The 24,059-nt window shown below is 40.4% G+C and overlaps 1 protein-coding gene across 3 annotated transcripts in view; it reads right to left on the reverse strand.

Moving 5' to 3' along the window:
• Positions 1-635: 635 nt before the first annotated feature.
• Positions 636-24,059, reverse strand: part of Btbd7 (BTB domain containing 7) — a 94,379-nt gene continuing 70,955 nt past the window's right edge. For all 3 annotated transcript variants that reach the window (XM_031357214.1, XM_031357216.1, XM_031357215.1), the window contains 6 exons: positions 19,316-19,476; positions 12,559-12,702; positions 10,790-10,979; positions 7,474-7,652; positions 4,628-5,074; positions 636-2,622 (listed from right to left, as the gene is read on the reverse strand). In XM_031357214.1, coding sequence (XP_031213074.1) covers positions 1,804-2,622; positions 4,628-5,074; positions 7,474-7,652; positions 10,790-10,979; positions 12,559-12,702; positions 19,316-19,476 — 1,940 coding nt within the window. In that variant the 3' untranslated portion in view covers positions 636-1,803. The remainder of the gene's footprint in view (positions 2,623-4,627; positions 5,075-7,473; positions 7,653-10,789; positions 10,980-12,558; positions 12,703-19,315; positions 19,477-24,059) is intronic.

Below are 24,059 nucleotides of genomic sequence, written 5' to 3' on the forward strand. Positions count from 1 at the left end.
GGCAACAGAACCAGTGGCAGCGATTGTGGGGAATACAGAGAAGGGCATGTTCTCATCTATGATATTATCTACTGTTGGGATGGTTCAAATGTCAGATCATTCCTGAGTGTGTATCCACAGGGTAAAGCAGGAAAAGATTGTAAGAGAAACTACAGTTTCAGGAGAAATCAGAGTTGCTGATACCCAATAGAAATCTATTTACTTCAAAGCGTGTGCAATTCGCTTCTCGGCGGCTTGTGAAGGCTCCCTGGCCCTGCATAGTTTTAGAGTGAGTGAGTGAGTCCTAGTTATGTGTACACATATAGAGAAGAGGCTCCCAAACATCGTTTCCATACAGAATGTTCAGGAAGCCTCTTTTCTTCTAGGTGCTACGGCTGTATAAAAATACAAAAATGAATGTTCAAATGGTGCTGAAGTGATTTAAAAACTTAAATATTAATATATTTACATTGCAAAGTAAGAAAAAGCAACCAAACAAAAACAGTCCTTAGCTCACACATTGCCCTTCCAAGGGAAGGGATCATGAAGGACCCCACATGCTCAGTGATTCAGTAAATACCAAACCAGCACCTCCGGTGGAGTTCAAGTAGGACATGTAGTGTTTTACTGAAAACAAAATCATTTTTTTGGTGGTAAAGCACTTTGTAGAAGATACCAAAATCCAGACATACTTGATAATATTAAGAAAAAATACATGATTACAAATACCAAATGACATACATAAGACTGGAGCCCTTTTGTTTTTGTCCCCCCAACCCCCAAATGCAAGACAACTAAAGGCAGTCATTTCCCCCAGTATGGCAAATCACATGCACAGCCAGGCACCCCATCAGTGTGCCTTGTGTGTGATATCACCATCTTTGCTATTGTTTGTTTCATTTTGTTTTTTTTGTTTTTGTTTTTGTTTTTTTGAGGCAGGGCTCACAAACCCAGCCTAACTTTGAATTTACTATGTAGCCTAAAATGACTTTGAACTTCTGACTGGTTGTCTCCACCCACTATGTGCTGGGAATCCAGCTGTGCACATCCACACCAAGCCCAGCTTTACGGTTTCCATAATGTGAAAGTCTAATTTCCTTAAGTCTTGTGAGTGAGTGTAACTCTACTCCAGAATCTACAGGGATCCAACAAAACCCACACTCTAAGTACACAGCAGCCACTGCTGGACACCAAGGCTTTCCTCCTTCCTGTTCTTTACTGAATCAAAAAACCATGGAGACCTGGACTTCTGCTGAGGGGAATGAAGACTGGCTTACAAAAAAGAATGACATCAGATTTATGGAGACTGAGCAGGAAGAGTTCTGAACTGAAACAATCACCAAAAAAGAGAGGAGCGTTTGATGTGCTGTTCTTTGGAATTTCTATAATTAAAAAATAAACAAAAATTTTGTAAGAAAATACATCTTAGTGTGCAACCCAATGCACATGGAAACTGGTAGATGATACGTAAAATGCAAAAAGTATGAAAATACAGTCCTTTAAATGTAGCAATAAAGTTTAACACACTGTTATAAAATCAATACAAATAAAATGTACAAGTGCAAAAAGTTAGTCATCTGTAAAGGAGAGAAAGTGCCAGCTTGCTTGCTCTTCAGGATGTTCCCCACACAACTGTTAAACACAAAAGACAGATGCAGCATTCAAAACAACCCTCTTAGCATGCCATGTATAATAAACATATATACACACAAAAGCTAGATAAAATGTGAAACGGAGCTGGCATCGATAAACTGGTCAGTAAGTTGTTGGGTTACATCATAAGACAGGATGTTTCACATCTCAGGCACAGACTCGGAAGCTACTTCAGAGGGCAGACTTTTTGTAGAGGAAGTCTGGCTTGCTTGGCGACCTCCTTCCTCTGCTAATGGAATCGTCCCTTTCCAGATCTGCACTTCTCTGAGCTCCGTGGCCAAGGGATTCGCTGTCTGTCAGTCTTCTACTGGATCGCTCTTCGAGAACTTCAGAGCTACATGCAGAATGGGAAGGAGGTCTGTTAGGTGTCAGCCCAAAAGTCAAGTCAGTTTCTACTGCAGTTCGTGCCCTGACATGGGCTGGACCATTACTAGTATTTTCTGAGGCTGCCGAAGGAAAGTCTGACCTCTGGGGAGGCTGCTCAACAACATCCAGACGTATTGGCTCATTCTTCTGCTTGTGTAGATGCCCATCGGGAGAAAGTGGATATTCTCTCCTAGTATCTTCCTGCTTTTTAGGAGAGGTCTGACCAGGAAGGTAAGCTGACTTTAAGCCATTTGGTGATGCCTTATTGTGGCTGTACAAGTCTGGACCAAAGTATCTACCATGAGAAGGGGAAGGAGAACGTCTGCCAGGAGCAGGAGTGGAAGGTCTGCAGGCAGCATTTGAGAAGTCATAGAGGTCTGGGTATTCCTGCTGATTTTCTCTACCATCTGGTTTCTGCTCTAGTGTGTGTTTTTTCCGAGATGTGTGTGTATGTCTCTGTGGAATACATGAGAGATGCTGGGGAGGCCCTGTTCCTGCTTCAGAAACTGTATGGCATAATTCTGTGTCTGCAGCAAGCTCTGGGAGCCTCCTGTCCTTGAGTGACAGTGTAGACACCCCCATGGCGATATCTGGCATCAGATCATTCAGCACAGGCTGTGGACACTGAGACAGAAACAAAGGGGCATGATCAAAAAGAAGAAAAAAATCCATACATTTCTTTCAAATCCTTTCAAGATTACAAGTACATCATTGTATTTAGGAGTCCTAAAAGTACAATTATACATATAAGAATAAAATAAACCATTACACTTTCCCACAGAGGTTATCACTGTTAGCATTATGTAGCTCTTCAGCTTTGTATCTATGAATCTGTATTATATACAAAATTTAGTGCACACAGTTTTGTCACTCAATTTCCTTTGAGATTACTTGAAATCACCATGTAACATTTTACTGTATTGAGATGTAATTTAATCATTTGTCTACTACTCCTTGCTCCTGCACACCCATGTCTCTTTTCTCTCCTCTACCTCATCCTCCTCTGCAGGCCTTTCTATGTATTCTGGTTGTCCTGGAACTCACATAGACCAGGCTGGCCCTGAACTCGCAGAGATCTGTGCCTCTGCCTCCCAAGTGCTGAGATTAAAGGTGTGTGTCACTACGTAGAGCCAAGGCAGATTCTCTTATTCAAACCTAGAACTCACTGATAATGGTTATCTGGCTAGCCATCTTAGTCTGGGGAATCCCTTTCATATTTCTGATGCTGGAGTTCCAAGTGGGCTGCCACACCCTCTTGGCTTTTAGGTAAGTTCTGGGGATCTAAATTTAGGTGTGGGGCTAGAGAGATAGCTCAGTGATTAAGAAGAGCACTGTCTTCTCTTCCAAAGGACCTGTGTTCAATTCCCAGTACCCACATGGTGGCTCATAACTTTCTGTAATCACAGTTCTAGGGGATCTAATAACTTCTTTTAACTTTCATGGGCATCAGGTATACATGTGGTACATAGACTATATATGCATATAACACAATCATATACATAAAATATTAACAATTAAAAAAGAAAACCAAACTTGGGTCTTCTTGATTGCACAAGAAAACTTTGAACACAAAGCTATCTCCAACATTCTTGGTTTGTTTCTCTGAGAGAGGGCAGCCCTAGCTGTCCTGAAATGTGCAGTACTCCTCATTCTTTGCTTCCTGTACAGAGATTACAGATGCACCACTGTGCCCAACTTTTTTATTTTCACTTTCTAAATGTCTAAGTTGAACCCATCTTTCTACTTCAGACTCCCACGGTGCTGAGATTACAAGTGTGTGTCACCATACCTAACCCTATTATTAGAAATTTAGGTTATTTATATTTTTCACTATAGTCAGGATTGAATCAGTGAATATATTAATAAATAACCTTTAGAGAGAATTGTACTTAAAATACAAAATAGGACTTTTAAAACTGTAAGGCTAGGCCATCAGAGAGCAGGGAGGGACAGAGGGACCAAAAGGGGAAGGATAATAATATGACCAAAGGTCTATACAAGTTCATCACTTCCGATGAGATCTACATTAAGGATGTTTCCATGAACAGGTACACATTTATTTTTCTCCATTGACTGCTGCTGATAGCACATGACAAGAGTATGAAGAATTACAAGTCCAATCTTTAGAAGATCAAAAATCAGATAAAAACCCTCTCTCAATTACTACCTACTTGCCCTAGTCAAAGCCAAGTCAAATGAGGGTCTGACGAATGAGTGGGCTCGAGGTGGAAACAGGAATGAGAACTTATTTGTTGGTTTTCTCAAAGGGGGTCTTTGCCACACACCCTGATACTAGTGGTCATAGTACTTAAGATAACAGGACATAGAATTCTACATACATACTTGCATGGAAAATCAGGATACTGGTGTGTGCACAGCTTAATCACTGTGCTACATCCAGCTGGCAGGGCACAGCAGGACACTGCTTGCCCCCATTTCACTCACCTCAAGTCTCTTCTATCTATGCCTGCCCTCCTCTTTTTCAATCCCCTGAAGAGAAGCTTCCAGCTAGTTAGTAACACTTCTTTCTGGATGTTGCTAAGTCCCATCAGGATCCGTGGAGCTCAGAGAAGAGCTCCCAAGGTCCTATACCTTTGTTTTTGAGAAAGTTATCTAAGTGTAGACTTACCACTTGCTTCTCAGATATTATTGCTGCTGAGGCGGCGGCAGCTGCAGCTGCAGCAGCGACCGTCTGTCTCCCCAGGCCTGTGGTGTTGGTACAGTCAGGAGGTGCTACTTTAACCCCTGCATAGACTGGGGGAGGGCCAGGCTTAGGAACTGTTCTAGAGTGAAACAGTGAATGATTGCAGGGGTAAGAAAATGAACGGGAAGGGTGATGACTGGGAGGCCTTTGTTTCCAGCCTGTCTTGAGCTGGTTATGGATTGGGGTAGCTGGAGGGTGGTATGGAGGGGGAGGAGGGGGTAAAGGTGGATGGAAGGCCACGAAAGAGTCCAGGTCTGTAAACATGGTTTCTGCAGTAGGGGTACTGTTGACACGGCATCTCCCAGGCTGCCTCATTGTTAAGAGCGGACTTTCATCTCCAAATCGTTCATCAGGAAAGAACTTGTGAGGATTCTAAGAAAGATTATAAAGATGTAAAGGTTAGCATTTTAGCATAGGCTGCCTTGAACTCAGAACTGAGGGTGACCTTGGTGAGGCTGAGCTTTAGACTCCCCTGCTTCAAGTACTGGGCTTACAGAAATGTGCATGCCTGGATGTGTTATACTTTCTTCTTCCCTGATAGCGCAGGCCGGCCTCTAACTCACTGTGTAGCAGAGGCTGGCCTTAAACTCCCAAGCTTACAGCCTCAGCATTCCAAGTGCTGGGTTCATATGTGTGTGCCATTTCATCTGGTTTTACATTTGTACCTTTATTGGATTTTAAAAATGGAAATGTACATGTCAGATATCAAGGGACAGCAGTACTAAGGACAGAGTGCAGGAGACAGCACAGACAAAGCTGCTCCACTAATATTCTGGCAAGCAGCTCAGGCAAGATCATGTGACAAAGCCAAACTCCAGAAGTAAAATGTAATTCAAATGTCATTGCCAAAGATATTAAACATTGACAGGGAAGGTTCTTTCTAGAAAGTTTCTGATACATCATCTCTGTATCTATTTGAAGTAACTACACACCATCCTTACACACTATGCATTAGTAACTTACACTGAGATATTGATAAATGTAGAATGTTGCTGTACAATTTATAAAATTAAGATACTGGGTATTTTAGAGTTTCATTTTTGTTTTTGCTCTTTTGAGACAGGATTTCTCTGTGTGGTCCTGTCTGTTGTGATACTTTCTCTGTAGACCAGACTGGCCTTGAACACAGAGATCCACTGCTTTCCAAGTGCTGGGAGTAAAAGTGTGTGTCTCCGACGGGCGGTGGTGGTGCACACCTTTAATCCCAGCACTTGGGAGGCAGAGGTAGGAGGATTTCTGAGTTCGAGGCCAGCCTGGTCTACAGAGTGAGTTCCAGGACAACCAGGACTATACAGAAAAACCCTGTCTTGAAAAACCAAAAAAAAAAAAAAAAGTGTGTGCCTCTACCACCTGGAGTTTTTTTCTTTTTTCTCTTTTTTTGGTAAAGACAGGGTCTCACTATATAGTTCTCACTGGCCTGGAACTCCCAATATAGGCTAGGCTGGCCTTCAGTTCAGAGATCTCCCCGCTAGAATTGAAAGCATGTGATCCCACCACCCAGACAGAAAATAAAATTTAAAATGGCAAAGGGAAAGAAATGACCCTAAGAAGGATGATAGGAACAGACAGGCTAACACTGAAGGGGGATAATCACAAGGCTATAGCCACAAACAAATAAGTACAGGCAACTAAGGAATCTGACAGTGAGAGAAATAGTCTTCCCTAGGGAGGAGCACACCAACTGAAAGCATCTATACAAGCAACACTATATAGACCGAGCAAGTTGTATTTAAAAAGCTAGGAACACACAGACACACACACAGACACACAGACACACACAGACACACAGACAGACACAGACACACACACACACTCAACAATAATTAAAGAGAGGCCATGAATTTGAAAAAGAGCAAGGAGAAGGGGGATCCTTGGGAGGGATGAGGAGGGGGAAAAAGGAAGAGGGAAATAATAAGATTATATTATAATCTCAAAAAGTAAAAACATTATATTAAAAAAGTTAAATACTGCTGTGTAGCTTTACTGATGGAAACAACAGTAAAGTATGGCCTAAGTCATTCGCTGCCTTACCAAGGAGCAACACACCACACTAGCCAGTTGCAACTGAGGCTAAGGGTATTTGAAGGTGAGGTTAAAAACAGTTGCTTCAGTTGGTGAGATAAAATTAAAATTTATTTAAAGTTATTTAGATATTTTCATTAGACTATTTTACAAATCCTACTTTAATTGTAAAACCAATGTTATTTATTTATTTTTTGTATCTAATTACTATAAATGAGGGTTTGTGTTTTCTAGCTAGGAAAAAAAAAATCCTGTGTTTGATTCTCTGGCTGTGTTTAAAAACACCTCCTGAAAGAAAAAGAGAAGAAACAAGAGACCTGGATGATCAGCGTGTGTAACAGCGTTTGTTTCCAGCCAAACTGGAAATGCAAATGACCAGAGTGAGTAGTGAGGCCTGGCATTTTCTACTTCCCCTCTGATCTCTCCTGAGATAGACATCTGCAGTAGCTGCCTGCTAGATGCGTGTTACACCCCATACACACAGCTGCTTTACATAACTTCCTGTCTTCACTTCACATGAGCAAAGAGAGGGTAAGTGACTTCATCTACTTAATAGATTAGAAACAGCAGGGCCAACTCTGTGCTCAGGCTGCTCTACCAAGTTGTCTCTCACCAGGAGAAACCTGCAGGCTATTAAAGACATCAGTGGTAGCAAAAGCCTAAGTAGGAGAAAAAGCAGCAGCTGAGGGCTCCTCAGGACCTGACTGAGGTATTCCAGCTCCCTTTCCCAGCTCAGCACTGTGTCCTACCTGCAGGAGCTCTGCAGCGGCATCTGCCAGACCAAACTCTCTGAGCACTCGGATCTGGATTTCATAGCTGACGGTGGCACCTTCCCCACAGTTCAGTGCATAGGCTCTCTGTACCTGCTCTGTGTGCCGCAGTTCCTGCAGGCGCCTCACCATATCCTTCATAATGAGGAGACGAGGAACTAGAAGGAGAAAGACAGGACAATTCCTGAGCTACACAAGACTACTCAGCAAGCACAAAGAGAAACATATGCTACAGCAGAATCTTTTCACACATTTTTTAAAGATAGTATTTTAATTCCCTGGAAATATTCAATTTATATGTCTCCAATTATTTTCCAAGGTTTTAAAATTTCTCTGGGCACCAAAGGCTCTTGATTATATACTAAACAGCTCCTAAATTTATCATTTTCAGCCACAGCACAAATAAAATTGTACTGGTATGTCCCACTCAGGAGGCAGAGGCAGGCAGATCTTGAAGTTCAAAGCCAGCCTGTTCTACATAGTGAGTTCCAGGAGAGCCAAAGACTAACCAGAGAAGCCCTTACCAAAGAACCAAAACAACAACAACAACAAAAAAAACCCAGCCACTTTACTTGCATCTACTCTTCCCATGTCTTCCAAATATATTCACCATAAGGGCTGGGACGCAGCTCAGTGAGGCAGCGTTAGCCTAGTTTTATTTCACATCACAAACAAACAAAATATCAAGTAACTGAGTTCTGACAAACACCAGGGATTGTCCTTGGGCAATTAGAGTTAAAAAACAAAAGGCATGAACCCTGTTCTTAAAAAATTCTGGCTTGGCTGGAGAGATGGCTCAGCGGTTAAGAGCACTGACTGCTCTTCCAAAGGTCCCAAGTTCAAATTCCAGCAACCACATGGTGGCTCACAACCATCCATAATGAGATCTGATGCCCTCTTGTGGAATGACTGAAGACAGCTACAGTGTACTTTACATATAATAAATAAATAAATCTTAAAAAAAAAAAGAATAATAAAAAATTCTGGCTTTAGTCACTGTAAACTCAGTAAGCAAATAGAGGGCAGGAAGCAGCACCCAGGCTGGGCTGAAGGCAGGGGAAGGTTCCTTAAGACAAGTTTTGACAAAGGAGGGTTCTAGAAAGTAGGCAGGCAAAGGAAACAGGGGAGGCTTCCTGAGCAGAAGACAGATGCATAGAACAAATGCAAGTGAGAGAGCCCATGACACAAACAGCTGGCTTGACAACAGAACCCAGTGCTCAATGGCACAAACTATATGTGTATTGACAGATGACAGACGAACAATTTAAATACATTCTGTGTATATCAGGTAGTTGTGTTTATAGGGGATAAGAGGACCAGAGCTGTGACTCCCTGACAATCACTCTGAAACTACCTAACACAAATGTGCTGGCTAGTTTTATGTCAACTTGATACAAGGGAGCTTCAATTGAGCAAATCCCTCTATAAGTTTGGGCTTATAGAGGCTGTGGGACAGCCTACAGAGCATCTTCTTAATTAGTGATTTATGTGGGAGGGCCTAGTCCACTATGGGTGGAGCCATCCCAGGACTGGAAATCCTGTGTTCTATAAGAAAGCATACTGAGCAAGTCATGAGGAGCAAGCCAGTAAGTAGCACCTCTCTGTAGCCCCTGTATCAGCTCTGCTTTGGGTTCCTGCTCTACTTGAGTTTCTGTCCTGATTTCCTTCAATGACGGATTACAAGGTGGAATGTAAGCCAAATAAAGCCTTTCCTTGCCTTCATGCTTTTGGTTATGATGTTTCATCACAGCAATAGTAACCCTAACTAAGAGAACAGAAGAAAGCAAAGGTCCTGGAGGTACCCTGAGTGTAGTTTTATTGGAACATGGTCATACTATTCAATTTGGGTACTGACACACATGGCTGTCTAAGTACTGAGTAGCTACTAGTGAGGTTATATGGCCACAATGCAGAAACTAGAGTGAAAGGAGAAGAAAAGCATAACAAATGCTTAGCAACCTGAGCTAAGGAGACAGAAGACGAAGCCTATAGATCCCTGGCACAATTGCTAGAATGGAGCCTACAGTTTCCTGAGTGCTTACTCTGAACCAGACAGATTTCTTAGAATATAGTCGTGGCACTTCATTAAATCTGCACAATGACTCTAGAAAGGAGGCATTATCTGCACTCCACAATGAGAAGATTACTATTCAGTCCAAAGTCATATACATAAATGGCATAGTTATAATCTTTCCTAATAGCTGCATAGCCTTTTCTTAGTATGCTGGGGAAGATCAGAAAAAGAACCTTAGTAGGGCCATGTCTCTTTGCCTAAATGACAGACAAGCTTAATTTTCCTGATCATACTGTGAATGTTTTGGAATTTTGAGGTTAAATTCTAAGATGAAGTTATGCTAATATGCATCTACTCAAGCTTAAAAGAAAACACTATAGGCTGAGCGTAACAACATAGCCTTTAATCCTAATAGTCAGGAGATAGACACAGGTGGAGTACAAGGCCAGCCTGGGTTATATAGTGAGACACGGGGGAGGGGGGGCTGGGGGGAGAAGCGGGAGGAGGAGGAGGAAGAGAAAGAAGAGGAGGGAGGGAGGGAAGAAGAGAAGGGGGGAGAAGGGAAGGAGGGGGAGGAAAAAAGGAGAAAAGAAAGAAAACCAAGCATGATTATATCAAACCTTCAAATTGTACAATAGTCTAAAAGACTCTTCACACTGTTACCCAATGTACATAAGTACACACAGAATAGCCAAATATGAAAGCAACTTATGGAAGAAAACAGTTCAAAATAAAGCTGTGAATGTGATGAAAAGTTGTGTCACCATGTCATTCATCTTTGCATAGCTGTGTAAGCAGAAACGAATGGTACTACTGATAATGCCATAGTCTGTTAGACTTATTCTGAAGCCTGCAATGGCAAGTGGTGAGGGCTGGCGTGAACTTCTGACCACTAGTCATTGCAGTCTTTGGATATGACAGTTATACTAGCTAACAGGGATTGCATTTGGGAGAGGAGGACACAGCAGTCACCTCCTGAAGGTTTTTGTTTTTGAGACAGGTTTTTGTTTATGTAACTCAGGATCTTTTTGCCTTTCCCCCTTAGATCCTGGGGCGACAGGTATATGCCATCATGCCTGCCTCAAAAAGGTTCTTATATGGACAGAAAAAAATCTGAATTCCTCTAAAGTAGTCATTCTTAACAGGAATGATTCTGACCCACAGTGCATATCCGACAATGGAATGATGCACAAAGGGCACTGAAATGTGGGCAGAATCAACTAATGTAAGAGTGAGGTTCAACTGGCAACTGTAAAAACAAAAGAACGGGTACTGCCTTACCTGGGATTTCATTGGCTACAACTGATGGAGGGCTCGACTGGTTACTGCTGATCTGCTGGTGGCTGATCATGTGGCAGCACTGGGGCATGGCATTGCTGACCATGTAGAGTGTGTCTGGGACGTTGGACATGCGCACCATTCGCAGTCGCACCAGATCTGTCTGCTCCACCATCATCTCATCCAGCACTGACTGCAATATTGGAGCGGAACTGGTCAGCCTTCATTCAGATCACACTTGCGCTGATATCATCATCATATAAAAAAGCATGAAGTTACCATTTCTCATAAAGTTTAAAATTAGTGGTAAAAGGAGAAAAAGTGCTTCTCTTTTTTAAATATCTTGAAAAGATACCATTTTCTAAAAAGTTTGTCTATACATTGGTCAGAAGTAAACTATACACAAACCATAGACAGTGTGTACATATGCTAAGTATTAGATGAAACAAAAATGCTCAAAATACAAAAATTAGGCCAGGCATTGGATGCACAGCTTTAATCCTAGCACTTTAGCCACAGGAGTAGGCAAGTCTCTGTGAGTTCTAGATCAGCCTGGTCTTCATAGTGATTTCCAGAACAGATAGGACTAGACAGTGAGACCTTGTCCTCAAAGAAGGGAAAATGCATGTGCACATACATGCACATATATACATACATATGTAAAACATATAAAATCATTGCTATTTAACACAACAGATCTATAAATAAGCCCCATTTTGTTAAATAAATTCCAGTGCATCTCTCTCACTACACTGCAGAATGGTCCAAACACCATAATATACAAAGATTGTCCACATTTACTGGGGGAAGAGCTCATCTTAGGCACTGTCCAAGTGCCACACCTGGTATGGCTGCCTAGCCTTGAAGCAGAAGAAAGAACGAGTATCTATCAGAAAGGCCAGACGTGACCACTGGCCGTCCTATTGTCTTAGATCTGCTTACAATATCTGCCACTCATCCTTCTCTGGACCCGTGAAGGTGGAAGGAGAATAACTGACTTCACAACGTTGTCTTCTGCTCTCCACTCACATGTTATATAGCACATGTGCCAACATGGACATCATGTATATTTGGCTGAATGGCTCAGTGGTTAAGGGCATTGATTGTGTTGGCTTTGTGGTACATGCCTTTAATCCCAGAACTTTGGAGGCAGAGGTAAGCAGATCTCTGTGAGTTTGAGGCCAGTCAGGACTACAAAGTGAGACCTGCTCTAACCACCACCATCACTACCACCACCACCACCACCACCACCAAACAGAATCTTGTTGGTGATTTAAAAGACTATTAGTTTCTCAAACTCTACACTAACATCTAATAGAGCAGTGCTTTGCTCTCACATTATCTTTTCTTCTTGGAGAGTTCTCTACGTTATAGTATACACAGGTCATGCTATTTACTAACAAGATTGAAACTCTGTTTAAATGCTTACCCTAAAACTAAACTGAGCTCACAAGCCAGCTATTCTGGAAGGTTAATCAAAGAGATCACGTATCTCTTAGTTCATGAGGAAGGTAAGCAAAGCAGTGTGCTGCAGTCACCTCCCCACCCTGCAGACTATAAGGCACAGCTGTGTCCTGCAGCTAGGATGATTTGCAAGGCAAGGAGGTAAAATGCATCTTAAGTTTTAAAAATATCCTTGATAATTAAACATTGCAGAAAACAAGTGATAAACTAGATTTTACTTTCACTTTCCCTATTACTACATGTCTGGGTCGCTTGCAAATACTAAGTTGGTAATAAAGTCATCTGCTACCTTCCAATGTTTCTATTACCTTCGCTTCTTCCACATAGGGAGAAAACAGCCGAGGACGAACATATATGCCAGCATTTTTCTGCCGAAGCCAGGCATTCGACTTCCCCCCCTCTGTTGTAGGAAGCATATCGGATGGAGGTGTACTGATCAAGCCTCTTTTCATCTTAAAAAACAAGATGAACAAATATTTTTAATAAATAAACAAGATATATGCAACACTACTGTCTTAGTCAGGGTTTCTATTCCTGCACAAACATCATGACCAAGAAGCAAGTTGGGGAGGAAAGGGTTTATTGAGCTTATACTTCCACATTGCTGTTTATCACCAGAGGAAGTCAGGACTGGAACTCAAGCAGGTCAGGAAGCAGGAGCTGATGCAGAGGCCATGGAGAGATGTTCCTTACTGGCTTGCTCACTCTGGCTTGCTCAGCCTGCTCTCTTATAGAACTCAAGACTTCCAGCCCAGGGATGGCACCACCCAGAAGGGGCCCTACCCCCTTGATCACTAATTGAGAAAATGCCCCACAGCTGGATCTCATGGAGGCACTTCCCCAACTGAAGCTCCCTTCTCTGTGATAACTCCAGCCTGTGTCAAGTTAACACACAAAACCAGCCAGTACAACTACAATACTATTAAGACAACAATAATACAGTTATAAAACAAAATACACAAACTTTACCACAATTTAAATAAGAATTTATGTAAACTTAGCAATACCTTAAATGTTTAGTAGCAATAAAGAATATGGCAATATGCAACACAATTGCCCATTTTCCTCTAGAGGGCTGATGGTTTTACAAAAGCACATAAAGACAAATTTATTAATTTGGACTACTTTGGGTAAAATTTGATGAAAACTGATTATTTTTTTCCTTGTTTACTCTGTTCCCAACACTAACCAAGACAAAGCATCATGGAGTTGATCTTACGTACAGCACAGGACACTATAGAGTAGACTCTTCTCAGGGAGTGGGACCTGACACCAACCTCAAACCCCAAATCAGAAAATGTGTGAACACTTTTCAGTTTACTGAGATCTCTTTAGATGTGGGCCTAGTAACAGCAATGGTGAACTATGTGAGCACAGATGGCTTGTCTAACTGTAGGGCTGCTGCTGTGTGCTTCTGAAAGTGGGGAGCTGCAAGACTGAAAATTAAGTATCACTCCATAGTTCCCTTAATGATGCTAGGAACCCATAAACAAGCCCCTCAGGTCCTCCTGTGATGGTAAAGATTAAATGAAAATCCTGAAGATTTCACCAAAAAAAAAAAAAAAAAAAAAAGTTAGATCTTTGGATTTAATAAACAAATTAAGTAGTAGAATTCAGAATCAACACACAAAAATCAGTAGCATTCCTAAACACTAATAGTGAGCTATATGAAAAAAAGTTGACAAACCATCCCATTTATAATAGCTATGAAAAAATATTAAAATACCTAGAAATAGGGGCTGAGGATGTAGCCAGTTTGTAGAGTGCCTACCTAGCATTCATAATGTCCTAGAGACAATCAACTATAACCTGGGTATGTTGGAACACATCTGCAATCCCAGCACTTAGGAGGTAGAGACAGGTCATCCTTGGCTAAACGATGCCCTGTTTCCATAAAAAACAAACAAACAACAAACAAAAAAAGAAACTTAAAATATACAAATAGATGGTAAGATACCTCATGTTTGTAGATAGAAGAAATACTAAAGTAGCAGTAATATCCAAAGCAATGTGTACTGTGCTGTTTTTTTGTCAACTTGACACAAACCTAAACATATCTGAGAAGAAGAGACCTTAATTGAGAAAATGGCCTATATGCAAACCTGTAGGATTCTTTTTTTTTGGGGGGGATGAATGATGTGGGAGGACCCAGCCAATTGCGGGTTGGTGGTCCTGGATGGTAGAAGAATACAAGGTGACCAAGTCAGAAAGCAGTGCTCCTCTGTGGCTACTGCTTCAGTTCCTACTTCCAGGTTCCTGTCTTGAGTTCCTGACCTGAATTCCTTTGATAATGGACAGTGATGTGGAAGTGTAAGATGAAATAAACCCTTTCCTCCCTAAATTACTTTTGGTCATGATGTTTTATCACAGCAGCAGAAACTCTAAGAAAATTGTCAATGGAAACCTGATGAAAATCTCAATGACATTTTTCAAAGAAATAGAAAAAAATACAAAGATTTTTATGGAAATACAAAAGACCTGCAAAGCTAAAGTAATATTAGGCAAAAGAAATGAGCTGGAGAAGGCATCATATTATCTGATGACAAAATATACTATAAAGTTAGAGAAATCTCAAGAGCATAACATGGTCATAAATAGAGAGACATGGATCAATGGAACAGAACTTCTAGAAACCATAGGAATGAACCCATTAATTTACAGTTAAAAAATCTGCAACAAAGAGAGAAAAACATATAATGGAAAGGATAATTTTGAAACTTAGGAAAAACCCGATTAAACAGCCTTAGTTATTTGCTTTAACTTAGAAACTACTTTTAATAAACTGGAGAGATGGCTCAGAAGTTAAGAGCACTAGCTACTCTTGCAGAGGGCCTGGGTTTGATTTCCAGCTCATAACCAACTTTAACTCCAGTCCAAGGGGATCCAATGCCTTCTTCTGGTCTCCATGGCTACCAGACAAAAATGCAGGCAAAACACTCATTCAAGTAAAACAAAATAAAAATACCATAATCCGACACTGATGAAGTATGACAAAAATGGCTGTCTTGGTTATTTTTTAAATATATAAACATTTTTATGGAATCCAAGCCATGATATTAGTCTAAACAAGTGTCTAAAACATGTGACATCTTAGGAGGATGAAAAACTCATATTCAGATCAGTCTAGAGTTCCATTTTCTGAATATGCATGCTAGGAAGAATCAAGAAATCTGATTATATACGCAAAGACAACTGATTACTTCATTTTAATCCATGCCTTAAATCACTCAGCTTCTATATTCCAAAACCACCCCAAACAGATTTGAAACTTGTTTATCTTTCCTTATGCTAATGTGTTAGTCTCAAGAATAAACTTTTTTCAAAACTTTTCTCATGATAGGTATACTGTATGATAGGCAAAATATGCCTGATTTGGTAGTAGCTTGCTGAATAAATGGTTTTTTGAAAACTGAATATCCATCTACATGTAGAAATATAGACTCTTATCTCTCACTATTTATAAAAAGTATCTCCAGGTAGATTAAGATACATGAAACTATGAAATTTCTAAAATAAAACACAGCCAAAACCTTTTTGGCAAGTTTGCATCAGGCAACAAAAGCTAAAAGAGACAAAAGGAATTTTATCAAACTGAAAGCTCTGTACAACAAAGGAAACAAGAGTGAAGGACAGCTCAGAGTGGAATAAAATACTTGCAAATTTACATCTGATAAAGAGATTACTTATCCAAAATATGGAAGACACTCAACTGTGCTGGCTAGTATGACAATTTAACATAAACTAGGATCTGGAGAAAAAGAATCTTAATTGAGAAAATGTCTCCATATGATTGGCTTGCAGTCAGTCTATGGGATACTTTGTTAATGATGATGTGTAAAGGTCCAGCCCAGAGTGGACAGTTGCACCCCTGGGCTGATGGTTATGGGTGCTATAAGAAAACAGATATAACAAGCAATGAGGAGCAAGCCAGTAAGCAGCACTCCTCCACGGCCTCTACATCTCTTCCTGCCAACTTCCTTCAGTGAGGGATAGTGCTGTGGAGCTGTAAACTGAAATAATCCCTCTCCTCATCAAGTTGCTCTGGTCATGGTGTTTTATCACAACAATAGAAACCTTAACTTAGAAGCCTTTAGGCTCATGTCTTTAACTCCAGCACTTGGGTTCTAGAACAGCCAGGGCTACACAGAGAAACCTTGTCTCAAAAAATTAAATGGAAAAAAAAAAAGACATCAGCTTAGTAGCAAAAAATTAAAAATAAAGACCTGTAACAGACATTTATCAAAATACATAAAGGGTAGACATGTGAAAACATGTTTAACATCACTGATCATCAAGAAATGATGTGGTGGTTTGAATAGGTATGGCCCCCACAGTCTCATAAGTTTGAATGCTTGACCATAGGGAGTGGAACTATTAAAGAGGTGTGGCCTTGTTGGATGAAGTGTGTCACTGTGGGGGTGGGCTTTGAGGTCTCTTGAGGTTTGCCAGTCTACATCTTGATTGCTGCTTGATGTTCTTGAGTTCTGCTTGATGTAGAACTCTTGGCTGCTCCAGCACCATTTCTGACTGCATGCAACCATGCTTCCCACCATGATGATAATGGACTGAACCTCTAAAACTGTAAGCCCCAATTAAATGTTTTCTGTTATAAGAGCTGTCTTGGTCATAATGTCTCTTCCCAACAATGGGGAAAAAAGTAATGAAGACAGAAGTCGTATCAAAAACATGAGAAAAAACCGGGCAGTGGTGGTGTACGCCTTTAATCCCAGCACTTGGGAGGCAGAAGCAGGCGGATTTCTGAGTTTGAGGCCAGCCTGGTCTACAGAATGTTTCTGTATAGCCAGGGCTATACAGAGAAACCCTGTCTCGGGGGGGGGGGGGAAAAAAAAACCAACAACCCCCCTCCCCCTCAAACCATGAGAAGACAGAAAGACTGGTGGTATCTGCTTCTAGTCTAAGCACTCTGAAACCAGGGGAAGTGGATCCCTGTGAGTAGGAAGCAAGCTTGGTTTAAACTCTGAGCTCCAGGCCTCGTAAAGCTACTGTGGCCTTCATAGATTCATAGATTTAAATGTTTGGTCACCAGACAGTAGAGGTGTGACATTGTTGGAGGAAATGCTGTCACGGGGTGCGGGGTGGGCTTGTGGGCTTTGAGTTTTCAAATGCTCAAGCCAGGTCCAGTGTCTCTCTCGCTCTCCCTGCTGCTTTGGATCCAGATGTAGATTCTTGGTTCCTTCTCCAGCACATGTTGATTGTGTGCTGCCATGCATCTCCTCATGACAATAATGAACTGAATGTGTAAGCTAGTCCCAATTAAATGTTTTCCTTTATAAGAGTTGCTATGGTCTGAGTCTGAGGCTAGGACAGGACAGATAGGGCTACTACAGAGAGAAACATTTTATGCAAGGGTGAGGGGGGTGGGGAGAACAGGGACATGACATAGAAAAAAAAAAAGCTGTCATGGGCAAGTTATCTTTTCACAGCAATAGAAAACCTAACTAAGATAGTTACATAGTAAAACCTTGTCTCAAAAAACAAACCAACAACAACAACAAAAAAAACCCTGCGAAACCCCACCCCCTCCAATACACACAAAACAGGATGTACTGGCAAGGATGTAGAGAAAATAAGATCACTTCAGATCATTGGTAGAAAAGAAACAGTTCTGCCTTACGGAAAATAGTATAGAAGTGACTTAAAAAATTAAAAAACACACTTTATATGACTCAACAGAATATATACTGGGCATCTAATGTCATGTCAATCTCCACATGAATAGGCAAGTGAAGTAAGCCAGGCACATGATCCCACTCATTCACAGAATCTAAAAACAATCTCAAGAAGTTAAGATCCAATTAGTTGTTACTAGAGGCAGAAGGAAGTACATGGTGTGGATATATGTCAAAAGAATGTTAATAGAAAGAGTAAGTCTTTGTGGGCTTTTTACATAGTAAGGTGACTGGATAACAATAGTATATAATCTGTATTTCAAAACAGCCAAAAGGGCATTCTAAAGTTTCTTATTACAAAGAAATTGCAAACATTTAAAGTGGTAGGTATGCTAACTAAGCAGATTTAATATATATCATTGCTCTGAAAACATTCATTAAATTACACTGTATATATGTATAGTTGTTATGTAAAAACTTTAAAGAAAAAACCTTATAATGATTTTCAGGTACTATATAAAATATATAAATAAATATATATATCATATTCATAAATTCAGCCAATTTTGTTAGTTAAAAAACCATTACTGTAGGAGCTGGATAGATGGCTTAAGAGCAATTATAATGGCTGCAGTTTAGATTTCAGCATCCATAACAAGCCAGGTATCCTGCAAAGACCTGTAACTCTAGCTCGAAGGGTTGATGCCCTTTACTGGCCTTTGTGCCTAGGTGCACTCATGTATACATGTATGTGTATGTACAGACAGGCACACACACACATCCTTAAAAAATTTCATTTATTTATGAATAACATAATCAAATCCATTAATACATATTCCCTGATTTCTCTTTTCTGTTATTTTCAAGACAAGGTGTCTCGTTGTAGACCTGGCTGTCCTGGAGCTCACCATGTAGATGAGGCTGGCCTTGAACTCAGAGATCCATCTACCTGCCTCTGCCTCCTGAGTTTTGAAATTAAAGTTTGCCCAGCTCCATTAATCTTCAGCTGAGTCTTAAAATGCACTCAAATGACTCATGTATTATACAAATATGAGCCAATGTCCTGTATCTAATTTACTACTGTTCTTGAAGAGTCTCCAAAGGTAATTTCTATCTTTTCTTCTTATAGAGACCAAACTGATTTACACTGATAAATGACCAAGTTAATTCACTTGAAAACTATTTTCTTGGAAGCAAGACTCACTTACCCACTTAACATCAGCATCAAGCAACATCAGTACCAAGCATACTTTTTTGTACTACATTAGACACTGGGGACACAATGTTGTACCAATCAGACATTTGTTTGTTTCTGTCGTCTGAAAATCTAGTTTCGAGTCTTTTGCTAGTAGGAAAAATTATTTAAGAGAATTAAAGCAGGGTAAGTTTGGCACTTTTCTTTTCCTGAAAGGAATGAAAGAAGAAAGGAACTTACTGCATCACTTAAGACCTCGCTGTTTATAGGTAAGATGTGTTCAATTCGCACAAAAGGCAAGAGAGAAGAAAGGATCTCTCTAAGTTCTTCTATGTCCAAGTCTCTTCTCTTCACACCTCTTTTGTTCACACTATGTGCAGTGCCACTCAGTAAGTTTGGCTCTATGAAACAGAAAAGGAAAAGCCTTCAGTGAAATCTCAATTTTCAAAGATATAGTACATGTGTGTGGGGGTGTGCACATGCCACTGCACTGAGTGTGAAGGCCAGGACCACTTTCAGGATTTAGTCCTTCCTTCCCACACAGAATTCAAGGATCAAAAATAAGTCATCAGGCTTGGCTAGCAGGCACTTCTACCCACTCAGCCATCCTGTTGGTCTTAGGACAGCCTTGTTTTCCTCTCTATTACATAAGGACTTAGTACCAGACATTGTACATAAGTGTAGTAAATAAGTTTAATTTAGTACACAAGTTTTCAGACAAAGAGAAAATGCCGTGTCTACAATACAGGAACATTTTTTATGACTTCTGTACTAAATTCTAACTCAAAGTAAGAAAAATGACAATCTGTTAACATCAAGGCTGTGTCCAGTTTTTAATACAAGAGGGACAATGCACTATATATACTACTTCTAGTCATGGAATCATGTATGAGAAGGGGAAGGGAGGGCATCTCAAGTAGTCCAGGCTGGCTTCCAATCTGGTTTTTTTTTTTATTAGATATTTTCTTTATTTACATGTAAATTTCTCCTTAGGCTTCCAATCTGTTACATAGCTAAGGATGAGTCTGAACTTCTGATCTTCCCACCCCTATTTCCTAAATTCTGGGATTAGAGACATGTTCTCCCATGCCCAACCCAGGCTACTTACGTTTAATGGTAATATTGTATCAATCACCTGTATCCAAAGGAGCAAAATCTAATGTACATTCTACCTAGTTCTAATCTTCTAAGTTTCCATGGAAATGTTACTGCACACAGGTGAATCTTTAATATTTAACATCTAGTCTGTTCTGAGAAAGAAATAAAGTTTTTCTTTATTGGGTATTGATATGACAGGAAGATCTAAAGAAAAATATGTATGCTTATGAAAATTATAAATTTTGGAAATATTTAATTATAACTTTAATTTAGGGGGCTATATTTTTTTCTTAAAATTTGATAATTTTCACAACAAACATGATCTATATTGTTGGTAATAAAAGTTCCAGTCTTTTGAGACATAGCCCTGACTGTCTTGGAACTCACAACATAGACCAGGCTGGCCTTGAACTCACAGAAATCTGTCTGCCTGTACCAAAGACATCCACCACCACACTCAGCCCACATTTTATAAGCAAATGCATCATGTGAGGGAACTATATATAGAGAAAACAATTTTTATGTTTGTGGTGTTGAGGATAGAATCTATGGCTCTGTATGCAAGGCAAGTCCTTTAATATTGTTCAATATCTCTGACTTTTTTTTTTAAGTGCTAGCATCTTGTTTTCATGTAAAGTCTTATACAAAACCTTCAAAAGCAAGGGTAGAACCACCTATACACAAAAGTAACTAAAGAAGATGGCCCAGTTTGCTTGTCTTATTCTTGCAGGAGAATCTTACATCCTAACTTTGTCTGAAACCTATTTCATCTATTTGTTTATTTTTGTTTTTAATGGCTCTTTTGCCTGCAAGTACGTTTGTGCATCATGTGCGTCTAGTGTCCTCGGAGGACTCAAGTGGGTGTTGGATCCCCTAGGAATGGAGCTGTTGTGACCTACCATGTAGGTTCTGGGACCTCTGGGAAAGGAACAAATGCTATTTAACTACTGAGCCATCTCTCCAACTCCCAAAACTACTTTAAAGAAAATTTTATCCTTGAAGAATTTTTTTTTACCTGCCCAAATAAATATGATCTTTGATCATGACCAATTTTTCCTCATTATTAACCTATATCAACAAGGGCACCAATGGACTCCAGTAACTAGGCAGTTAATATTCACAGTGTGTGGTAGTTATATTGTACACAATTCACACACAGTAAATTAACCACTTCTCCTAGATGTTAGTTTTCTGTGGGCCTCTGGGCACAATCATTCTGCTAACTCATCAAGACATAACTTTGTGTGCTTCTGTCTAAAGGCACGTTAATACATATTCATTCATTAACATCGAGCTCATGGCCAATAACGCTGTAACTCATGCCTCAATGAAATTTATGAAACATAGAGTATTTTCTCCATAAGGACATCCCAGCCTTCTTGTATTTCAGAATCTGAAACACTTTAGCACTTCACTCAGCAACCATATTAAACTGAGATCATGAATGAAAAATCCAAAATGTAAAAACTTATTAGGTGGGGCTGTAGAGACAGCTCAGTGTTGAAGAGTATTTGCTGTTTTTATAGAGACTGGGGTTTGATTCCAGGTACCCACATACCATTCACAAACATCTGTAAGCACAAACATGGCGTATATATATAGGTATAACCAAATAATTATTCACATAAAATAAATCTAAAAAATTTCATTAAGAAAGTATTAGGTAGACTATGAAAAGGACAGGTATTCACAGTAGATCTGAAAACAAGGCAAAGCATTGGTATCTCAATTAATCTTTGGGCTGAGATTTTTTTTTTTTGGAGACAGTGTCACTTCTACATAGCCCTGGCTGTCTAGAAACTCAATATACAGACCAGGTTGTCTTTGAACTCAGTTCTACCTGCTTTTGCCTCCTAGTGTTGGGACCACTAAGCACTACCACACCTGGCCTAAGAATTTAATTTTTTTTTTTTTGAGTTTGTCTGTGTAGCCTTGGTTATCCTAGAATTCGCTCTGTAGACCAGGTTGGTCTCAAGTCACAGAGATCCACCCCTGGAGTGCTGGGACTAAGGGTATGTACCAGTTTAAGAAATTAAGCCACCACACCACTCCAGCTGAGAATTTAATTCTTTTTTTTTTTTTTTTTTAAAGATTTATTTATTTACTATATGTAAGTACACTGTAGTTGTCTTCGGACGCACCAGAAGAGGGCGTCAGATCTCATTACGGGTGGTTGTGAGCCACCATGTGGTTGCTGGGATTTGAACTTATGACCTTCTGAAGAGCAGTCGGCGCTCTTCCCTGCTGAGCCATCTCACCAGCCCGAGAATTTAATTCTTGATAACTCAAAAAGCTTGTCTTGCCACACTGTGCATGATCACGAATAACACTGAAAGTGTGTGAATAAAGATTTGAGGTTACTGTAGCATGTGCTGGGACCATAGATAGCCTAGCATAATCATCATCAGAGAGACCAGAGACTTCATCCAGCAACTAATGGGAACAGACACAGAGTCCCAAGGCCAAATACTAGCCAGAGTGCTGCAGAGGGGTCGAGGGAGTGAGGTGAAGGATTGAAAGAGACAGAGGGATCAAGGACACCACAAGAACATGTCCTACGGAATCAACTGACTGGGACTCAAGTGGGCTCACAGAGAGATCAGGGAGCCTACAGAAGTCTGACTTAGGGCCTCTGCATTTATTAACATAAATGGTTAATTAATGGTTGTATAGCTAAGTGTTCTTGTGGGCTTCCTAACAGTGGGAGTGGGGGTTGTCTCTGCCTCTTTTGCCTGCATTTGGGACCCTTTTATTCCAACTAGGTTGCCTTACCCAGGCTTTATTGAAAATATGTGCCTGGACCTAGTTAGGTCATATCTGGTTGATGGAAGGCCTACTTTTTTCTGAGGGTGAAGTAGGGGATGGGTCTGGGGGAAAGGGAGGTCGGTGGAGAGAGACTTGGGGAAGGGGAAACTGCAGAGAGAAGAACAAAAAGGAAAAAAAGATCCGAGGTTACAACTAAATTATAATAAGTTGATAAACTTACAAATACTGAAATCTATTAATGAGAATGGATTATATGTTGCTATTCAGAGTCCCAAGGCCAAATGCTAGGCAGAGCTTGGGGAGTGCTACAGAGGAAGGGCATATTAATTATAATGGCTTTGTAGTTAAAATTTTCAAAATTGAAAAACGTTGAAGGCCTTTGAAGGTCACAGAAGAGTAATTAAGAGGAAAACCAGAAGGACTGCTTCATTCTCTACTGCTTAGGTAGCAACATAGGAGGGAGCTCAACAGTTAAGAGTACTTAACTCTCGAGGATGACCCAGGTTTGGTTCCCAGTGCCCACATGGAAGCTTACAACCACCTGTAATTCTAGTTCCAGGGGAGTTGATGCCCCAGGCATGTAGCACAAGTCAAAACTCTGGTGGAAAGACAGCCTTACTCTCGGCAGGCTGTATTCTGAATTCCATTCACGGACTGTGATTAACGTGTCACACCTGTGCAGGTGCATATTCACGAACACAACCAAAGTGTGGCAAGGATAAAAAGAAAATGAATCATGTATTTCCAAAACCAAAAGACCATATTGTATAAGGAACAACCCAGCAGTAACCCCAGCTGGAGGAAACTGCATTAAAAACGAACTAGAGAAAACACCTTTTGTGGTGCTACATGTCCCACATGCTAGGGCTTCACACACACTAAATAAATGCTTTACCACGGAGCTATACCTTCAGTCCCTTGTGTAACTAACTCCCTCCCTCCCTTTAGGCTTTCTGAGACAAGGTTCTCTAAATAACTCTGGCTGGCAAGGAACTCACTATGTAAACCAGGCTGCCCTCAAATCCATATAGATTTGCTCCCTCTACCTCCTGAGTGCCAGGATTAAAGTTGTCTGTCACTATGCCTGGCCTTTGTATGTTTCTTAATGAAAGTAAAATTT

The sequence above is a fragment of the Mastomys coucha genome, unplaced genomic scaffold (genome assembly GCF_008632895.1).
Source record: "Mastomys coucha isolate ucsf_1 unplaced genomic scaffold, UCSF_Mcou_1 pScaffold6, whole genome shotgun sequence".
Lineage (NCBI taxonomy): Eukaryota > Metazoa > Chordata > Mammalia > Rodentia > Muridae > Mastomys > Mastomys coucha.